This window comes from Pseudophryne corroboree, chromosome 9, assembly GCF_028390025.1.
Source record: "Pseudophryne corroboree isolate aPseCor3 chromosome 9, aPseCor3.hap2, whole genome shotgun sequence".
Taxonomy (NCBI): domain Eukaryota; kingdom Metazoa; phylum Chordata; class Amphibia; order Anura; family Myobatrachidae; genus Pseudophryne; species Pseudophryne corroboree.
The window spans coordinates 217,558,449-217,578,447 of NC_086452.1; the positions used below are offsets into that span (position 1 = coordinate 217,558,449).

The following is a 19,999-nucleotide window of genomic DNA, read 5'->3' on the forward strand; positions in this document are numbered from 1 at the left end:
ATGGGTCTGACCGAACCGTCCGGTTTCGGGACCACAAACAGAGTTGAGTAGTACCCCATCCCTCTTTGAAGCAGGGGAACCTCGACCACCACTTGTTGAAGACACAATTTTTGAATCGCATGTAACACTATCTCCCTTTCCAGGGGAGAAGTCGGTAGCGCCGATTTGAAAAACCAGCGAGGAGGCACCTCTTCGAATTCCAGCTTGTATCCCTGGGAAACAATTTCTATTGCCCAGGGATCCACCTGTGAGTAAACCCAGATGTGGCTGAAAAGTCGAAGACATGCCCCCACTGGAGCGGACTCCCTCAGGGGAGCCCCAGCGCCATGCGGTGGAATTTGCAGAGGCCGGGAAGGACTTCTGTTCCTGGGAACTAGCTGTGTTGTGCAGCTTTTTCCCTCGGCCCTTACCTCTGGCAAGAAAGGGCGCACCTCGTACTCTTGTTTCTTTGTGACCGAAAGGACTGCATTTGATAATGCGGTGCTTTCTTAGGCTGTGAGGGAATATAAGGCAAAAAATTTGATTTACCAGCTGTAGCTGTGGAGACCAGGTCCGAGAGGCCCTCTCCAAACAATTCCTCACCCTTGTAAGGCAAAAACTCCATATGCCTCTTTGAGTCGGCATCACCTGTCCACTGTCGGGTCCATAAGACTCGCCTAACAGAAATAGACATAGCGTTTATTCTGGAACCCAGTAAACTAATGTCTCTTTGAGCATCCCTCATATATAAGACAGCATCTTTTATATGCCCTAGGGTCATTAAAATGGTATCCTTATCAAGGGTTTCAATATCCGCTGATAAGGAATCTGTCCATGCTGCTACAGCACCACAAACCCAGACCGACGCAATTGCCGGTCTGAGTATCGTACCAGAATGTGTGTAAATGGACTTCAAGGTAACCTCCTGCTTGCGGTCAGCAGGATCCTTGAGGGTAGCCGTATCTTGGGATGGGAGCGCTATCTTTTTTGATAAGCGTGTCAAAGCCTTGTCTACCCTAGGGGAGGATTCCCACCGTATTCTGTCCTTTGGCGGGAAAGGATACGCTATAAGAATCCTTTTGGGAATCTGCAGTTTTTTGTCTGGAGTTTCCCACGCTTTTTCGCATAATTCATTCAGCTCATGTGAGGAGGGAAAGGTGACCTCAGGTTTCTTTCCCTTATACATGTGTACCCTTGTGTCAGGGACAGGGGGTTCCTCAGTGATATGCAAAACATCTTTTATTGCAATAATCATATATCGAATACATTTAGCCACTTTTGGCTGTAATTTTGCATCATCGTAGTCGACACTGGAGTCTGAATCCGTGTCGGTATCTGTGTTTACTATTTGGGATAGTGGGCGCTTCTGAGACCCCGAAGGTCCCGGCGATATTGGGACAGACATGGGTTGACTCCCTGACTGTACCCTAGCTTCAGCTTTGTCTAATCTTTTGTGCAATAAATTAACATTAGCACTTAAAACATTTCACATATCCATCCAGTCAGGTGTCGGCGCTGCCGACGGAGACCTTACATTCATACACTCCCCCTCCTCCTTAGGTGAGCCTTCAACCTCAGACATGTCGACACATGCGTACCGACACACCACACACACAGGGAAGCTCTTTTCTGAAGACAGGTTCCCCACCAGGCCCTATGGAGAGACAGAGAGAGAGTATGCCAGCACACACCCCAGCGCTATATGACCCAGGAAAAAACACAGAATTTTTACCCAGTAGCGCTTTTCAAGTATGTATATGCGCCAATTATGTGCCCCCCCTCTACTTTAAAACCCTCTTGCACCGTGGTATCAAGCAGGGGAGAGTCCGGGGAGCTTCCTCTCAGCGGTGCTGTGGAGAAATATGGCGCTGGTGAGTGCTGGGGGAGAAGCCCAGCCCCCTCGGCGGCGGGCTTCTGTCCCGCTCAAAATTCTTAAAAACATGGCGGGGGCTCTTTATATACATGTACAGTGCCCAGCTGTACATGCATATATGTACATTTGCCACAGGAGAGGTGTATATTGCTGCCCAGGGCGCCCGCCCCCTTACAGTGACCGATGTGTGTGAGGTGAATGGGAGCAATGGCGCACAGCTTCACTGCTGTGCGTTACCTCTATGAAGAGCAAGCTGTCTTCTGCCGCCTCTGAAGTCTTTTCCTCTCATACTCACACGGCTTCTATCTTCCGGCTCTGCGAGGAGGACGGCGGCGCGGCTCTTGGACGGACGGCGAGGGTGAGACCTGCATACCAATCCCTCTGGAGCTAATGGTGTCCAGTAGCCTAAGAAACAGAGCCCTGAAACTCAGAGAAGTGGGTCTGTTTCTCTCTCCTCAGTCCCTCGATGCAGGGAGTCTGTTGCCAGCAGGCTCCCTGAACATAAAAAACCTAACTAAAATACTTTCTTTACAGGAAACTCAGGAGAGCTCCCTGAAATGCACCCAGTCTCCACTGGGCACAGTATCAAACTGAGGTCTGGAGGAGGGGCATAGAGGGAGGAGCCAGTGCACTTCCAGATCCAAAGTCTTTCTTAAAGTGCCCATGTCTCCTGCGGAGCCAGTCTATCCCCATGGTCCTTACGGAGTCGCAGCATCCTCTAGGACGTTAGAGAAACTGGGATTTTTTTTACTTACCGTAAAATATCTCTCTCTGATTCCATCTGGGGGACGCTGCGATCCATCCCGAATTTTTGTCTAGTTTATTAGTTGATGATCGGTTCTGTCTCGCTAGGCTTTGCTAAACGTTAACTGAGGGTAGTGCTGTGAGACAATGTGGATGGGAGGGGTTAGAGAGGGGAAGAGTTATTTTTTGTATGTTCTGTCCCAAACTCCATACACACGCTAACCCATGAGTAAGTGCGCAGCGTCCCCCAGATGGAATCAGATAAAGAGATTTTACGGTAAGTAAAAAATCCCAATTTTTGTGACGCCTTATTCGCTGGTCCCTTGCCTGCCATTGTGACGGACAGAGTAGACATATACAATTTACACCAGCACTCTGAATAATATAGAGAGAAAGATAGAGGAAAATCAGAAGGATAGAGGGAGGTACAATATTTGAATGACTCCCTTATTCTAAATCCCCTCAGCCACCAGCCTGTAGTTGTGTGGAGGCTTTTAGATTTCTGGCTGTCTGTAGCAATGTGCACCTGTCTGGGCTATAACACACACTCCGGTTTTTCCCGGATGGCAAAAAGCCGGACAATTTTTGACATCCGGGAGAAACCGTCAGAGTCTCTCAGACAGGACGGCTTTGAGCCGTGTGTGATGCTGTGCGCATGCGCAGCATTAGACACGGCTTGGGAAAAAAACGTTGTGTGTGAAAGCTCCCCTTCACACACACGGTTTACTGGCTGCAAAGACGGCCCGGCGCCAGCCCGGCTGCCGGACCTTCCAGTGGATAGATCCGGCTGCAACCCGGCAGCCAGTCCGGGACGTGCCGTGTGTAAGGACACATTGCGCTCAATGTGTCTTTGCATCACGGCAGCGGTTGAAAGCCGGCCGGGTTTTTGCCGGGCGGCGCCAGCCGGGTAGTGTGTTTTAGCCCTCTCTGCTCTACAGTGCATATTCCTGAGGAGAAAAGAAACACAATTGCCATTCCATGAGCTGCCTATGCTTAGGAAGGCACTTTTTTTTTTTTTAACTGACAACTTCGCCCCCTTGCTTATGTGTGCTGGTGCTGCGCGGGACGCGGACACTACTATGTACATGGGAGCCACTCATCCCCCCACGCTGCTGTGCCTGAAAGTATGGCAGTGCAGGAAAACCTCACCGCCGTCGCAGTCACCGGACACAGCAAGGAGATGCTTGGATGCGGGTGCCGCACTATTCCCCCACTCTGTCGTGCTTTGTAGTGTCAGCGCAGCAGTGCAGTGGGGATCCCGTCACTATCGCGGCCAGTGGCAACCGGGAAAGAGGAGAGGAGGGAAGGCGGAGGTCAGCCGCAGTGCCCCACACAAGTAGGGTCACTCACCCAACCGGAGCCTCAGGATGCAGCTGCCTCGGAAGGAACAGTGCTTCTCTGGTTAAGCGCTGTTCTCCTGTGCAGCTTCCTGCTGGTATGTGACTTCTGTGGATAAGTGGTGAATGGTTCCTGAGGCAAAGGGAACTAGGTCCCATAAAAAAAAAAAAGTGAAATAAAATAAAAATAAAAAGTTAACTGAGCTGTAGCTCAGTCAGCAGTGACCGGCTCCCTTGGCACAAATTCAAAACTGAGGGATGATGGGCGGGGATAGAGAGGGAGGAGCCTGTTCCCTGTAAGCCACCATCATCACCCCACAGTCTTGAAGTTGTACCAGTGTCCCCTAGTGACTGACAGAAAAACCGTGTTCTCAATACGCCAGGTCACTTAATGATGGCACTCTTACTCTGATATCATTATGCTTATATTCCAAATATACACCATGGATATTTGGGATTCTGTTACTAGCCAAGATTCAGGAGGGATACTGCCTCATCACAATAGTATAGATTTCCTAAACTTCCAAGACCCCAAGGAATCACGTTATGGTATACAATCAAAGGACTGATATGACTGTTGTTGCATGGTACATGGTAGGAATTTAGGGAATACGTCTAGAAAACTCAGCCCACAATCTCCTACCATAGCCACATTCTGTGGCTTCAAAAGTGACGCTTGATTTGTTTCCTATTATGTTGGAACAGCAAAGCAAATGCTCACCAAGATGCTGCAGAGCTGCCAGGATGTAGGAAAGGTGCTTGTAAGTCAGCAGGTAATTCAAGGCAACCAATGTCCTGTTACACAGTTTATGTTCATCTTTAGTTTCTTCATTTACTTTCTGCAGACGTTTGCGTAACTTTTTCAAAACTTTTGTGTCATGGGATTTCCTCCACTGGTAACCTCTCCAGAGAGCCTAGCAGATCAAACACAATTGATGGAACAGAAATTATAGGACACTGCATCAATGGGAGGTTTTGCCTTAAAAAGATCTGGTATTAGGTTTCTGAATATACTGTATAAGCTTAATTATATAACGGTACAGAAAGATTTCAATACAAGTGTAATGGTGTGTACACACTGTGAGATCCTTGCTATGCCCGATTTTCACTTTGCGATTTCCCTTGAACTCCCCGGAGCCCAGCACCACCGATTTTGACTAACTTTTCTTGAGATATGGACTATGTGTGCTTACGATTTTGGCTTATGTGAGATGTAATTGGCATGTGAGATGAACTAGATAGTACACCAATCTAGCAAGGATTGACTTGCCTGCACAGTCTATCTTTTCTTGCGATACTGACCTTGTGGGACCACGCATCGGGATCGCAAGTGGCATAACACCTTGCGATTTGCACTAACTTTTCTTGCGATTTTGACTATATAGTCAAAATCGAAAGAAATAAAATCTCACCGTGTCTACACGCCATTAGAATCATTTTTTTTCTCCTAACTCCTCTAGTACACTGCAACTTCATGACCACACACATCTTTACGATGGCCTGGTCAAGTGGTGAGAAGTTGTTTGTTTCAGGTATTATTTGTTTACATGACTGATAAAGCTTTGAATGAATGAATGAATGAATGAATGAATGAATGAATGAATGGAGTTTTTCTACAAGTATCCTCCAATAAGTCAGCATAGACCATGGCTGTGCACGGACTTTCAGGAAAAGATGGGACGAGAGTGGTCCTCGTAGTCACTTTATGTCGCCCACAGCCTGACTTGGAAAGAACCCGTGGATTAAACGCAGCTAATCCCTCACTGTTGATATTTAAATATACATTTGTAGTGTTGTGGCTATTCACTATATGCAAAGCAGCCTATTTTACAAGAAATAGGAGCAGCAGCTACAGCTTTTAGTTTTATCCACTAGTGACCTGCAATGTAACCGCACACGTGGCACTGACAACACAGACCTACAAGAAAGGGATTTAAAAGTGAACATGAGCCTGCCATTTCATTAACTTAGCCTGCTAAGGGAAGTCTAATACTTAACTGGTATGGTTACATGAAATGTGACAGACGCCATATGCACAGTCACTGGCCAGATCCCATGCTATGCCCTCATCCTTAGTCCCCTGACATTTAACCATGTTTAGAACAGTTTTCTTCCTGCTGCACCGCTCCCTCTACTGTGACACAGCAGAGCTGTGATACCAGACTTCACATGCACATTTTGTGAAATAGAATGCTAGAGTACATTTGCCACAAATTCAAGTGCACTGAGTGGGAACTGAAGCTCCCTTCTGATCACTATTCTGCTAACATTTGCGTACTGAGTGCAAAAATGAGCTGGGGGAAAAGTTGCTCAGTCTCCTCTGAGAGTGGAAGGGTCACTGGTGGGAGGTAGAATCTACTGCCCCCGGAGGAGGGGGTAATTCCTCTGAGGGATTCTTTGTTTCACTTTGGAAATATTGACACTGAGGGGTGTAGTGTAGTGCCATAATAGGGACAAGTGGACATTGAGGCTTAATACTACACGGGGTACCCGGGTTGTGCACAGGAGACCAGCAGTCAGGATGCTGGCGGGCAGAATACAGACACCGGCATCATGACTATTTGAAATCCTGACAGGTGCGCCGAGGTAAGGGAACCCAAATCTCAACTATCCCTCCCCGCAGCCTAACCCTCCCCCCTAACACTTAAAGACTACGGTGTGGTTAAATGCTACGAGGTGGGGTGTCAATTTCTACAGAAGATTTCTGTCTACAAGAATGATGGGAAAATGCTATAGGGGGCAGGAAGAAGGTTACAGAGGACATGCTCTCAGGCTGGTACTCATATTTCCATGGACATAACTGTTTTTTTTTTTTTTAACTAAAATACTTCAATAAAAAAGTTTTTAAATAATACTTGTTCTTTACTTCATTAAATGAAAAATGAAAAAATAAATGGCACTTTGACTGATATTTTTACAAAGAATTATCAGTCAAGTGGTTAAGAAGGATTAATGCGTTTGTGTCTATAGTCCGTTAACTATGACTGTGCTGTCAGTACCTGGAATTTTACGATTCCGCATTTCAATTTAGCCTGTCTCCTGCGTTGAAGGAAATCTCTCACACATCTCTGGATGTTAGTAGCGGCCTCATTTCTGCGGTATAACCAAGCGCGTACCACATGCTGTAGAAAAATGACCTTCCGTTGGGTGATCAGGAAGATCCTGTGCTGTACTCTTGACCGATACCATCTCTGCAAGAGCAACCAGAGTTAGCACTTACCTATAGACATACATACATACATGGCAGGTCAAGGTTACACCACACCTGTCACCTACACATAGGTGGAGCCAGCCCAAACATCACCAATATTAGGACGTGCATCAGTGAGATAATTGCCACCTCCAGTGTGTGCAGACACAAATGTCCTGTAAGTCAGCAACATATTTCAGTTATACCTGAATGAAAATAACACTGTCCATTTGATTCCGTGCTCTTTTAAGAACACAATGCGCTCGAAAACACCTCTGAATCTTCACAGCACACAGATGGTGATGAATAGCGGAACTGAATCTCAGAAGTAGCCTCCGTCTATTCTGCTGGGCAATCTAGAAAATACAGTATTTTTACAAAATACACTATGGATCATTTAACAGAGAACAAGTTCATGGGAGGTTATCTGCAGACAGCAAGACAAGTTTCATGAGCTTTGTACACTAGGGATATGTCCGAACAAGAGTTCTGTATCTAATACACAGATATTTGTCAGTATTTGTCCAATTTGCACTAGACTCCAAGCCAACTTTGGATTGGTTGATAATGGCTACTGCAAATGATTACTTTTACACTCTGGTTAAATAATCGCTGTTTGTGCATAACAAAAAAAACAAAACAAAAAAAAAAAGCGATTAAATTCCCAAAGGGTTAATAGCAAATAATTAGCTGCTGCATAGTAACTATGGCCCTCATTCCGAGTTGTTCGCTCGCAAGCTGCTTTTAGCAGCTTTGCACACGCTAAGCCGCCGCCTACTGGGAGTGAATCTTAGCTTATCAAAATTGCGAACGAAAGATTAGCAAATTTGCGAATAGACAGTTCTTAGCAGTTTCTGAGTAGCTCCACACTTACTCTGCCAGTGCGATCAGTTCAGTCAGTTTCGTTTCTGCTTTGACGAAGCAAACACACCCAGCGTTCACCCAGACACTCCTCCGTTTCTCCAGCCACTCCCGCGTTTTTCCCAGAAACGGTAGCGTTTTTTCGCACACACCCATAAAACGTCCAGTTTCCGCCCAGAAACACCCAATTCCTGTCAATCACATTACGATCACCAGAACGAAGAAAAAAACCTCGTAATGCCGTGAGTCAAATACCTAACTGCATAGCAAATTTATTTGGCGCAGCCGCACTGCGGACATTGCGCATTAGCGACTAATCGCTCCGTTGCGACAAAAAAATAACGAGCAAACAACTCGGAATGACCACCTATATATACTGTATATTTCATATTACCTGTTTTCTGACTAGCCAGCCTCGCACACAGGCCTGCAACTTAATGACAGAGTTCCTCAGCTGCATGTAGTGATGACGCTCATCTCTGCCCTTATGTAAAGCTCGCAAGCGACTCTGCAAGGTCACAGCTGCAGCTTTCAACTGGAGGAAGCGACAACGATCCCGGAAGCCTCTGTATGTCACTTGGATAACATGCGCTGCACGATTCTTCTAAACACCGTAAAACAAGCATGCCAATTGTTAGTTCATGCTTCTCCCCACATACTGTACCCCCACATATAATGCTGCATTTCATATTAATACGACCTATATAGTTAATGTCATACTAATATACATATTAACCCAGAGGTTCCCAGACGCGGTCCTCAAGGCACCCCAAACAGTCCAGGTTTTAAATGTATCCATGCTTGGCCACAGGTGACTTAATTAGCACCTCAGTCAATTTGATTTAACATCTGTGCTGAGCCATGGATATACCTAAAACCTGGACTGTTGGGGTGCCTTGAGGACCTCTGTTTTAACCATATTCAGAAATTAGAACAGAATCTATTGATATGGCACGAAAAAGATTTAAATGAAATTCCTCAAAACACACAACAGATACATAACCAAACACTGAGCACTATAGACCCGATATTAAACTGTGTATAACTGAGGAAACATATAATTCAGAATGTCAGTTGTGAGTACACCCCTACAAACTACTCATCTGAACGTAGGAGCCTAGGTACTTGTAAGATAAGGTCATATCTCTAGATTTGGGTGGGGTGTGTTCAAACTGACATCTAAATTGCAGTGTAAAAATAAAACAGCCAGTATTTACCCTGCACACAAACAATATAACCCACCCAAATCTAACTCTCTCTGCACATGTTATATCTGCCACACCTGCAGTGCACATGGTTTTTCCCATTAGTGTGCTTGTTTGGTTTCCTAACAAACCTGAATAACCCATATGGGCAGTATCCTATTAGAGGACATCAGTGCCGTTAACTGCCGATTATTGCTATTATTGGCTTACAAAAGTCTCCGACACATTTGAGTTACTGCATGCTACTAAAGAGCTTTCTGTGATACAAATGTGACAGAATATTGGAACTTTTTCTGGGCTATAAATAACTTTGTAAAAGTTGCAACATTAGCGAAAACAGTTTTAAATAAAACTAAAGTACGTAAACCAATATTGTATTGTGCCAATTATCAGTGCTTTTAAAATATTACCTCTATTTGGATTCTCTTTTCGGGTTGAGCATACCAGTAGAAAAGTAGCAGATATTTAGCCACTAATAGGCGCTGGGCTCTTTGACTTTTTTCAAACCATGGGGACAATTTGTGACTGTAGTTACACAGGTGGTCCCATACGGGGGCGCTAGGCGTTCCACCAGAGTACCCAGTAGGTAGGTGAATGCAGCCCAGGTAGGCTCCAGTGTAAATGCAGGAGCTGCGGACTGACTGGGAGATGTATGACAAATAGTACGCAGACCATTATACAACACTTCCCCCTCTGGTAAATCCTTAGAGCATGCTCTGCATGATGCAGGAGCTTCCACTAATGTAATTCCCTTTCTGTTAGACATTATGTGAGAATGCAACAACAGATCGACTTAGTACGATAATGCCAGGCAAAGAACAATACCTGCGAATAAATCCGGTATTATGGGATATAACAGTAGAATATATGTATTGGATAAAGACTGTGTAGCACTATATTAGCGGACCCAGACGCACCTAGCCCTTAGGGTACAGAATATAGTGACAGTTATATCTGGGAAACACAGAGTGAAACCACACAGCAGATACAGGCACACAGTCACAGGCAATACAGAAATTATCATCACAATAAAGCCGCACTATTAATTATACATATACTGTATATATCACAGTGCGGTCCGGGACCGGTGGATAAATCAGAATACTCATACATTATATTCTGTAAACGCTGTCTGTGTCAAGACATGTAGGATACTCAAGTGAATGTAAAGTCACGGCTCTGTATACAGGTGGCTTTACATGGGAGACTTAGCCCTGTAATCCCAGAAACCAGCTGCTGCAATACTGTAAGATGGCGACCAGTGTCTCTGTGAGGAAATGAGGGAGAGTGTGAGGCAGCTCCAGGGCAGGAAATCTGCGAGGAGATGGTGCCCTGGGCCAGGGAAGGAGCTACAGGTAAAGCGCCGGCTCTGCTATGCTGGACTTCCACCCTAGTTACTGTGAGCCTTATTAAATGTGGTGTTAGTACACCCAACCTGTACTCCGATGCCCTGGTGGTCTAGTGGGGTCTTTGTTTGGTGACAGTGTCCACGCCAGCGCTGCAACCCGTCTCCTTAGGTCACGGACGGAATGCGATTTAATGGCGGGTCCCGCCTGGGGGACCCTCTTACCTCCAGCCATGCGAACTAGGAGAGCAGTCCACGACTCTGTGCCTAAGCCAGGAACTGAGCCGCGGGAGTATGCAACGCCGCTTGGGAGGTGATGGAGATGCAGCGTTGAAGTGTCACCCTGACATACAGCACTGACAGCCCAGAGAAGAAATCTTCTTAGAAAAGCATTTTTTGGGGCTGCCCAGTGCAGCCCTCCTGTTAGGTGACCTGCTGCTGCAGGCACAAGCTTGAAACAGAGCGCTCAGTGCCTGGAGGCAAGGTTATAGAGGAGGCCCCAATGCATCCTGTGATAGCCTAAAGCTTTAGCCTGTTGGTGCCTCTGGATCAAGATCCACTCTACACCCCAATGTTTCTCTGTGGAAACCAATGTACCCTGCTGCAGAAAATATAGGATTTTAATTACCTACCGGTAAATCCTTTTCTCGTAGTCCGTAGAGGATGCTGAGGTCCACATTACTACCATGGGGTATAGACGGGTCCACTAGGAGCCATGGGCACTTTACGAGTTTAATAGTGTGGGCTGGCTCCTCCCTCTATGCCCCTCCTACCAGACCCAGTCTAGAAACTGTGCCCGAGGAGACGGACATACTTCGAGAGAAGGAAATACACAGATAGTGGTGAGATTCACATCAGCTCAAACATAAGGCAAACCAGACCAACCAGCCTGAACAACCTCAGCAACAGCTGAATAACAGTACTTAACCAAGTAACAACACAGTACTAAACCAAGTAACAAGGCAGTACCGAACCAAGTAACAACTGCAGGAAAGCGAAGCGCTGGGCGGGCGCCCAGCATCCTCTATGGACTACGAGAAAAGGATTTACCGGTAGGTAATTAAAATCCTATTTTCTCTTACGTCCTAGAGGATGCTGGGGTCCACATTATTACCATGGGGATGTACCAAAGCTCCCAGTACAGGAGGGAGAGCGCGGAGGCTCCTGCAGCACTGATTGACCAAACTTTAGGTCCTCAGAGGCCAAAGTATCAAACTTGTAGAACTTAGCAAACGTGCTCGACCCCGACCAAGTAGAAGCTGTAAAGCAGAGACACCCCCCGGGCAGCCGCCCAGGAAGAACCCACCTTACGAGTAGAGTGGGCCTTAACAGATTTTAGACACAGCAAGCCTGCCGTAGAATAAGCATGCTGGATAGTGAACCTGATCCATTGAGAAATCGTCTGCTTAGAAGCAGGACACCCAATCTTGATGGGATCATAAAGGACAAACAGAGTCCGACTTTCTGTGACGTGAAGTCCTCTTCACATAAATCCTCAAAGCCTTTACAACATCCAAGGACTTTGATGTAATTGAGGAGTCAGTAGCCACTGGCACCACAATAGGTTGGTTGATATGACAAGCCGACACAACCTTTGGTAGAAACGGCTGACGCGTCCGGAGCGCAGCTCTATCTTCATGGAAAATCAAGTAGGGGCTCTTGCAGGACAATGCCTCCAATTCAGACACACGCCTAGCAGAAGCTAATGCCAACAGTGTGACCGCCTTACAAGTGAGAAACTTGACCTCAACCTCCTGTAAAGGCGCAAACCAATCTGATTGCCGGAACTGCAACACCACGTTAAGATCCCAAGGTGCCATAGGAGGCACAAAGTGAGGCTGGATGTGAAGCACCCCTTTCAAGAAAGTCTGAACCTCAGGGAGGGAAGCCAACTGTTTCTGGAAGAAAATGGACAAGGCTGAAATCTGGACTTTTATGGAGCCCAAACGTAGGCCCACATCCACACCTGCGTGCAGGGAGAGGAGAAACCGCCCAAATTGAAACTCCACCGTAGGTAACTTCTTGGATTCACAGCAAGGCACATACTTTTTCCAAATGTGATGGTAATGTTTAGACGTTACTCCTTTCCTAGCCTGGATCAGGGTAGATAACCTTTTTCGGAATGCCTTTCCGAGCTAAGATCTGGCGTTCAAACTCCATGCTATCAAACGTAGCCGCGGTGAGTCTTGATAAGCGAACGGCCCCTGTTGCAGAAGGTCCTCTCGAAGAGGAAGAGGCGTCAGATCTTCCAGCAGTAACTCCAGAAGATCCGCGTACCAAGCCCTTCTTTGCCAGTCCGGAGCAATGAGGATCGCCTGAACTCTTGTTTTTTTGATTATTTTGAGAACCCTTGGAATGAGTGGAAGTGGAGGGAACACATACACTGACTTGAACACCCACGGAGTTACCAGGGTGTCCACCGCCACTGCCTGTGGGTCCCTTGATCTGGAACAATACTTCCGAAGCTTCTTGTTGAGGTGTGAAGCCATCATATCTATTTGAGGTACGCCCCAAAGACTTGTCACCTCTGCAAACACCTCTGGGTGGAGGCCCCACTCTCCAGGTGGAGATCGTGTCTGCTGAGGAAGTCCGCTTCCCAGTTGTCCACTCTCAGAATGAAGATCGCTGACAGCGCCACGGCGTGTTTTTCCGCCCAGAGGATGATTCTTGTTACCTCTGACATTGCAGCTCTGCTCTTCGTTCCGCCTTGTCGGTTTATGTAGGCCACTGTCGTTACATTGTCCAACTGAACTTGAATGGCCCGATCTTTTAGAAGATGTGCAGCCTGTAGTAGACCATTATACACGGCTCTTAGTTCAAGAATGTTTATCGGAAGGATGGATTCCAGACTTGACTACCTTCCTTGGAAGTTTTCCTCCTGGGTGACTGCTCCCCAAACTCTGAGACTTGCATCCGTGGTTAGAAGGATCCAATTCTGAATCCCGAACCTGTGGCCCTCCAGTAGGTGAGAAGTTTGCAGCCACCAGAGAGAGATTCTGGCCTTTGGCGACATGGTGCATGTGAAGATGAGATCCCGACCACTTCTCCCGGAGATCCAGCTGGAAAGACCGTACATGAAATCTCCCGTACTTTAGAGCCTCGTAGGAGGCAATCATCTTCCCCAGAAGGCGAATGCACTAATGAAACGATACTCAGGCTGGCTTCATGACATACCTGACCAAAGATTGGATCACCAATGCTTTCTCCAATGGTAGAAACACCCTCTGCACTTCTGTGTCGAGAATCATCCCCAGGAAGGACAGTATTCTCGTCGGTTACAAATGTGACTTTGGAAGATTCAGGATCCGACCATGATCCCGGAGCAGACGAGTTGTGAGAGCAATGGACTGCAACAACCTCTCCCTGGTTGATGCTTTTATCAGCAAATCGTCCAGATATGGAATTATGTTCACACCCTGCTTGCGGAGTAGAAGCATCATCTCTGCCATTACCTTGGTGAACACCCTCGGTGCCGTGGATAGGCCGAATGGCAGCGCCTGGAACGGATAGTGACAGTCCAACAGCACAAACCTGAGATAAGCCTGGTGTGGCGGCCAAATAGGAATGTGAAGGTATGCATCCTTGATATCTAAGGATACCAGGAATTCCCCCTCCTCCAGACCAGAGATCACCGCTCTCAGAGATTCCATCTTGAACTTGAATTCCCTCAAATATGGATTTAACGATTTGAGGTTCAATATTGGATTTGACCGAACCATCCGGCTTCGGTACCACAAAAAGGCTTGAATAGTAACCCTTGTTTTCCAGGTGAGATGGAACTGGAATAATGACATTTGCCCTTTCCAATTTTTGAATGGCTTCTTGTAAGATAGCCCTTTCTGTCAGCAAAGCTGGTAAGCCTGATTTGAAAAATCTGTGAGGTGGGAGCTCTTGAAACTCCAGTCTGTACCCATGAGATACAATATCTTGTACCCAGGGGTCCAGGCCTGAGGACGCCCAGACCTGACAAATTTCGTAGACATGCCCCCACCTGCCTGACCTCCAGGCTGGGTGGTCCACCGTCAAGCTGAGGATTTTGAGGAAACAGAACCCGGCTTCTGTTCCTAGGAACCTGCCGGCGCAGGTTTTCTGGATTTTCCCCGACCACCTCTGAAGAAGGTGGAAGGGGACTTGGACTTATTAACCTTTGCGGTCCGAAAGGACTGCATTGTAGACTCAGAGAAGGATTTCTCTAGCGTCGGTGTGGCTGAGGGAAGAAAGGTTGATTTACCAGCAGTTGCCGTGGATATCCACACATCCAAAGCTTCCCCAAATAGAGCCCGACCTGGGAAGGGTAGGTTCTCCACACTCTTCTCCTCTCTTCAGACCACTGGCACAGCCCGAGTCCCCTGCGTGCCGAGACAGCCATGGAAGACATCCGTGCAGTCAGATTACCAAGGTCCTTCATGGCCTCCACCATGAAACCCGCAGAATCCTGTATGTGATGTAAAAACATTTCAATGTTACATCTATCCATATTATATAAATCCTCTAGTAACGTGCCCGACCACTTTACTATGGCTTTAGAAATTCATGCACAAGCAATAGTGGTCCTAAGCGCCACGCCTGAAGCAGTCTATATGGATTTGAGCGTAGTCTCAATCTTGCAGTCTGCCGGCTCTTTCAAAGTGGTAGACCCAGGGACAGGTAAAACCACCTTTTTAGACAATCTAGAAACAGAAGCGTTTACTATAGGAGGGTTTTCCCACTTTTTCCTATCCTCTTCAGGGAAAGGAAAAGCAACCAGAACTCTCTTTGGGATCTGGAATTTATTTTCTGTGTTCTACCAGGATTTCTCAAACAATGCATTTAATTCCCTAGACGCAGGAAAGGTAAGGGAGACTTTATTATTGTCTGTAAAGAAAGCCTCCTCGACCTGTTCAGGTACCTTGTCAGTAATATGTAAAACGTCCCGAATGGCCTCAATCATTAGCTGCACCCCTTTAGCAAGGGATGCCTTTCCCCGCAGTATGTCCCCATCACAATCACCCGTGTCGACTTGCATAATCTGGGCAAGAGCATACTTCTTTGGGCATATACTAGGAGTTTGTTGAGGTAGTGGGAGTAGAATACGACAAAACCTCTACAGATTTTTCTAAAACCTGCATTTCAGTCTTATAATGAGCTATCCAAGATGACATCTGGGATATCATACCCTTAATAGAAGCCACCCACTGGGGTTCAGGTTCAGAGGGCTGAGACAGTATATTGCATTCCTGAGTACAAGGAACAGACTCTTCTGGAGAAGATCCATACTCTGCAGCACAAGATACAGAGTCCCTAGACATGGTAATGTGAGATATATAGCAAACACACACACACACACACACACGAAAATGTCAGACCAGACACAGTTTCCCCCCCAAGTACCTTCAGAGACACAGCTATTGAGCCAGACCACATAGCACCCCAATAGACAGTTATATAATAATTGTCTGGCGCTGACTGAGTAACCTAAACAGACTGCACAGTAATGTGACTAAATACACCCCCCCCCCCCCCCCACCCCTTTCTATAACCCCCTGGTACCGCAGAGGATAGCTGGAGGGTCAGCGCTCCCTGTCAGCGTCTCTGTAGTGTGATCTGCAGGGAGAAAATGGTGCAGGTGAGTGCTGGATCTGCTCTGAGGAGAGGTTCCGCCCCCTAAAATGGCGCATCTTCCCGGCCTGAGGTAATGGCGCTAGCAGCAGTACATATGTCCCTGATAGCAGAAGTGACCAATGTAAGGGTATGTGCACTGGCCCAGGGCACCCCTCACAGCACCGCACACTGTACCTTTGAGCCCTCCGGAGCGCAGCCTCAGTGCTGCGCTCCCACCCTTATTGCTGCCATTCTCACCAGATACCCGCTTGTCGGGGCGCCGGTGCTCACCTCACCACCGACGTCTTCTGGCTGTTAGGGGGTGGCGGCAGTGCTGCCAGAGCGAGCGGCCGCCTCGGGGGTTTGCGATAGACACCCTCAGGAGCTCAGTGTCCTGTCAGCGAAGCTAGTGGACATTAACCTCAGAGGGTTGGACACTATTCCCCCCTTAAGTCCCACTAAGCAGGGAGGTTGTTGCCAGCAGCCTCCATGTGCCTAACTCTAATAAAAATAATAAAACTAGAAAAACTCCTATGGAGCTCCCCTAGCTGTGACCGGCTCCTCCGGGCACATTTTCTAAACTGGGTCTGGTAGGAGGGGCATAGAGGGAGGAGCCAGCCCACACCATTAAACTCTTAAAGTGCCCATGGCTCCTAGTGGACCAGTCTATACCCCATGGTAGTTTTGTGGACCCCAGCATCCTCTAGGACGCAAGAGAAAAAACAAGTGTGAATATTACCAAAGACATTATCATGCAGACTTGGTTGTAGAAATTGTTCAGTCTCATAGCAACTCTTGAAGATTTTACATGTAGGCGCTTGGGTGAAGAACGCAGGGACCAAGAATAATGGACAAAATTAGAGATAATCTAGCTAACGCTTCACTCTCAGTTCACCCTAAAGAAAAGTATTTAAAAATACTTTATATATGATATTGTAGTTCTTGATATCTTTATTTACCTTTTGAATCTATTTTGAAGATTATGGGCTTGATTCAAAGGTGGACGCAGTTGAGAGAACGGATGTTGGGAGTATTAATCTGCACATCCCCCAAAATAAAATCCTTACTGTGCGCATGCGAACAACAGTGCAAATGTCGTAAGCATTTGCGTACAACATCAGTTTTACTTGAGATGGCTTCTGCAATCCATGGGCAGGTCAGAGCGGAGACTGGAAGTGACCTACAAAGTCTTCACACAAAAAAGAAGTGTCATGGGTGTGTTAGAGGAGTGTCATGAGCATGTTATGGGAGCGTCATGGGCGTGTTAGAGTAGTGTCATGAGCATGCGTCATCATACGGCTGCAATCTTTTTAGCAGCACTTAAAATTAGATTTTACTCACCGGTAAATCTATTTCTCGTAGTCCGTAGTGGATGCTGGGGACTCCGTAAGGACCATGGGGAATAGCGGCTCCGCAGGAGACTGGGCACAGCTAAGAAAGAATTAGGACTACCTGGTGTGCACTGGCTCCTCCCACTATGACCCTCCTCCAGACTTCAGTAAGGATACTGTGCCCGGAAGAGATGACACAATAAGGAAGGATTTTGAATCCCGGGTAAGACTCATACCAGCCACACCAATCACACCGTATAACTCGTGATATTATACCCAGTTAACAGTATTAACATAACAGAACCTCTCAACAGATGGCTCAACAATAACCCTTTTAGTTAACAATAACTATATACAAGTATTGCAGACAGTCCGCACTTGGGACGGGCGCCCAACATCCACTACGGACTACGAGAAATAGATTTACCGGTGAGTAAAATCTTATTTTCTCTAACGTCCTAGTGGATGCTGGGGACTCCGTAAGGACCATGGGGATTATACCAAAGCTCCCAAACGGGCGGGAGAGTGCGGATGACTCTGCAGCACCGAATGAGAGAACTCAAGGTCCTCCTCAGCCAGGGTATCAAATTTGTAGAATTTTGCAAACGTGTTTGCCCCTGACCAAGTAGCAGCTCGGCAAAGTTGTAAAGCCGAGACCCCTCGGGCAGCCGCCCAAGAAGAGCCCACTTTCCTCGTGGAATGGGCTTTTACAGATTTAGGCTGCGGTAGGCCAGCCACAGAATGCGCAAGCTGAATTGTGCTACAAATCCAGCGAGCAATAGTCTGCTTTGAAGCAGGAGCACCCATCTTGTTTGGTGCATACAGGATAAATAGCGAGTCAGTCTTCCTGACTCCAGCCGTCCTGGAAACATAAATTTTCAAGGCCCTGACTACGTCCAGTAACTTGGAGTCCTCCAAGTCCCTAGTAGCCGCAGGCACCACGATAGGTTGGTTCAAGTGAAAAGCTGATACCACCTTAGGAAGAAACTGGGGACTAGTCCTCAATTCTGCCCTATCCATATGGAAAACCAAATAGGGGCTTTTGCATGACAAAGCCGCCAATTCTGCCACCCGCCTTGCCGAAGCCAAGGCCAAAAGCATGACCACTTTCCACGTGAGATATTTTAAATCCACGGTTTTGAGTGGTTCAAACCAATGTGACTTTAGGAAACCCAACACCACGTTGAGGTCCCACGGTGCCACTGGAGGCACAAAAGGAGGCTGAATATGCAGCATTCCCTTGACAAATGTCTGAACTTCAGGCAGTGAAGCCTGTTCCATTTTGGAAGAAAATCGATAGAGCCGAAATCTGGACCTTAATGGAACCCAATTGTAGGCCTATAGTCACCTCTGACTGTAGGAAGTGCAGAAATCGACCTAGCTGAAATTTCTCCTTTGGGGCCTTCCTGGCCTCACAGTACGCAACATATTTCCGCCCTATGCGGTGATAATGGTTAGCGTTCACTTCTTTCCTAGCTTTAAATAGCGTAGGGATAACTTCCTCCGGAATTCCCTTTTCCTTCAGGATCCGGCGTTCAACCGCCATGCCGTCAACGCAGCCGCGGTACGTCTTGAAACAGACAGGCCCCCTGCTGCAGCAGGTCCTGTCTGAGCGGCAGAGGCCATAGGTCCTCTGAGATCATTTCTTGGAGTTCTGGTTACCAAGCTCTTCTTGGCCAACACGGAACAATGAGTATAGTTCTTACTCCTCTCATTATTATTCTCATTACCCTGGGTAAGAGAGGCAGAGAAGGGAACACATACACCGACTGGTACCCCCACGGTGTTACCAGAGCGTCCACAGCTATCGCCTGAGGGTCCTTGACCTGGCGCAATATCTTTGTAACTTTTAGTTGAGGCGGGACGCCATTATGTCCACCTGTGGCCTTTCCCAACGGTGTACAATCATTTGGAAGACTTCTGGATGAAGTCCCCACTCTCCCGGGTGGAGGTCGTGTCTTCTGAGAAAGTCTGCTTCTCAGTTGTCCACTCCGGGAATGAACACTGCTGACCGTGCTAACACATGATTTTCCGCCCATCGGAGAATCCTTGTGGCTTCTGCCATCGCCATCCTGCTTCTTGTGCCGCCCTGTCGTGTACATGAGCGACCGCCGTGATGTTGTCTGACTGGATCAGCACCGGCCGGTGTTGAAGCAGGGGTCTAGCCTGACTTAGGGCATTGTAAATGGCCCTTAGTTCCAGAATATTTTCCATAGCCTTGGAAGTTTCTTCCCTGTGTGACTGCCCCCCAGCCTCGAAGGCTGGCATCTGTGGTCACCAGGACCCAGTCCTGTATGCCGAATCTGCGGCCCCCTAGAAGATGAGCACTCTGCAGCCACCACAACAACGACACCCTGGCCCTTGGAGACAGGGTTATCCGCTGATGCATCTGAAGATGCGACCCGGACCACATGTCCAACAGATCCCACTGGAAAATCCTTGAATGGGACCTGGCGAATGGAATTTCTTGTAAGAAGCTACCATCCTTCCCAGGGCTCGCGTGCATTGATGCACCGACACCTGTATACGTATTAGGAGGTCTCTGTCTAGAGAC

The 19,999-nt window shown here is 47.3% G+C and overlaps 1 protein-coding gene across 1 annotated transcript in view; it reads right to left on the reverse strand.

Moving 5' to 3' along the window:
• ASPM (assembly factor for spindle microtubules) overlaps positions 1–19,999 on the reverse strand; it is a 330,682-nt gene that overhangs the window by 57,729 nt on the left and 252,954 nt on the right. Inside the window, exons 23-26 of the mRNA XM_063940119.1 lie at positions 8,379–8,588; positions 7,330–7,479; positions 6,933–7,124; positions 4,655–4,847 (exon numbers count right to left, since the gene is read on the reverse strand). Coding sequence (XP_063796189.1) covers positions 4,655–4,847; positions 6,933–7,124; positions 7,330–7,479; positions 8,379–8,588 — 745 coding nt within the window. The remainder of the gene's footprint in view (positions 1–4,654; positions 4,848–6,932; positions 7,125–7,329; positions 7,480–8,378; positions 8,589–19,999) is intronic.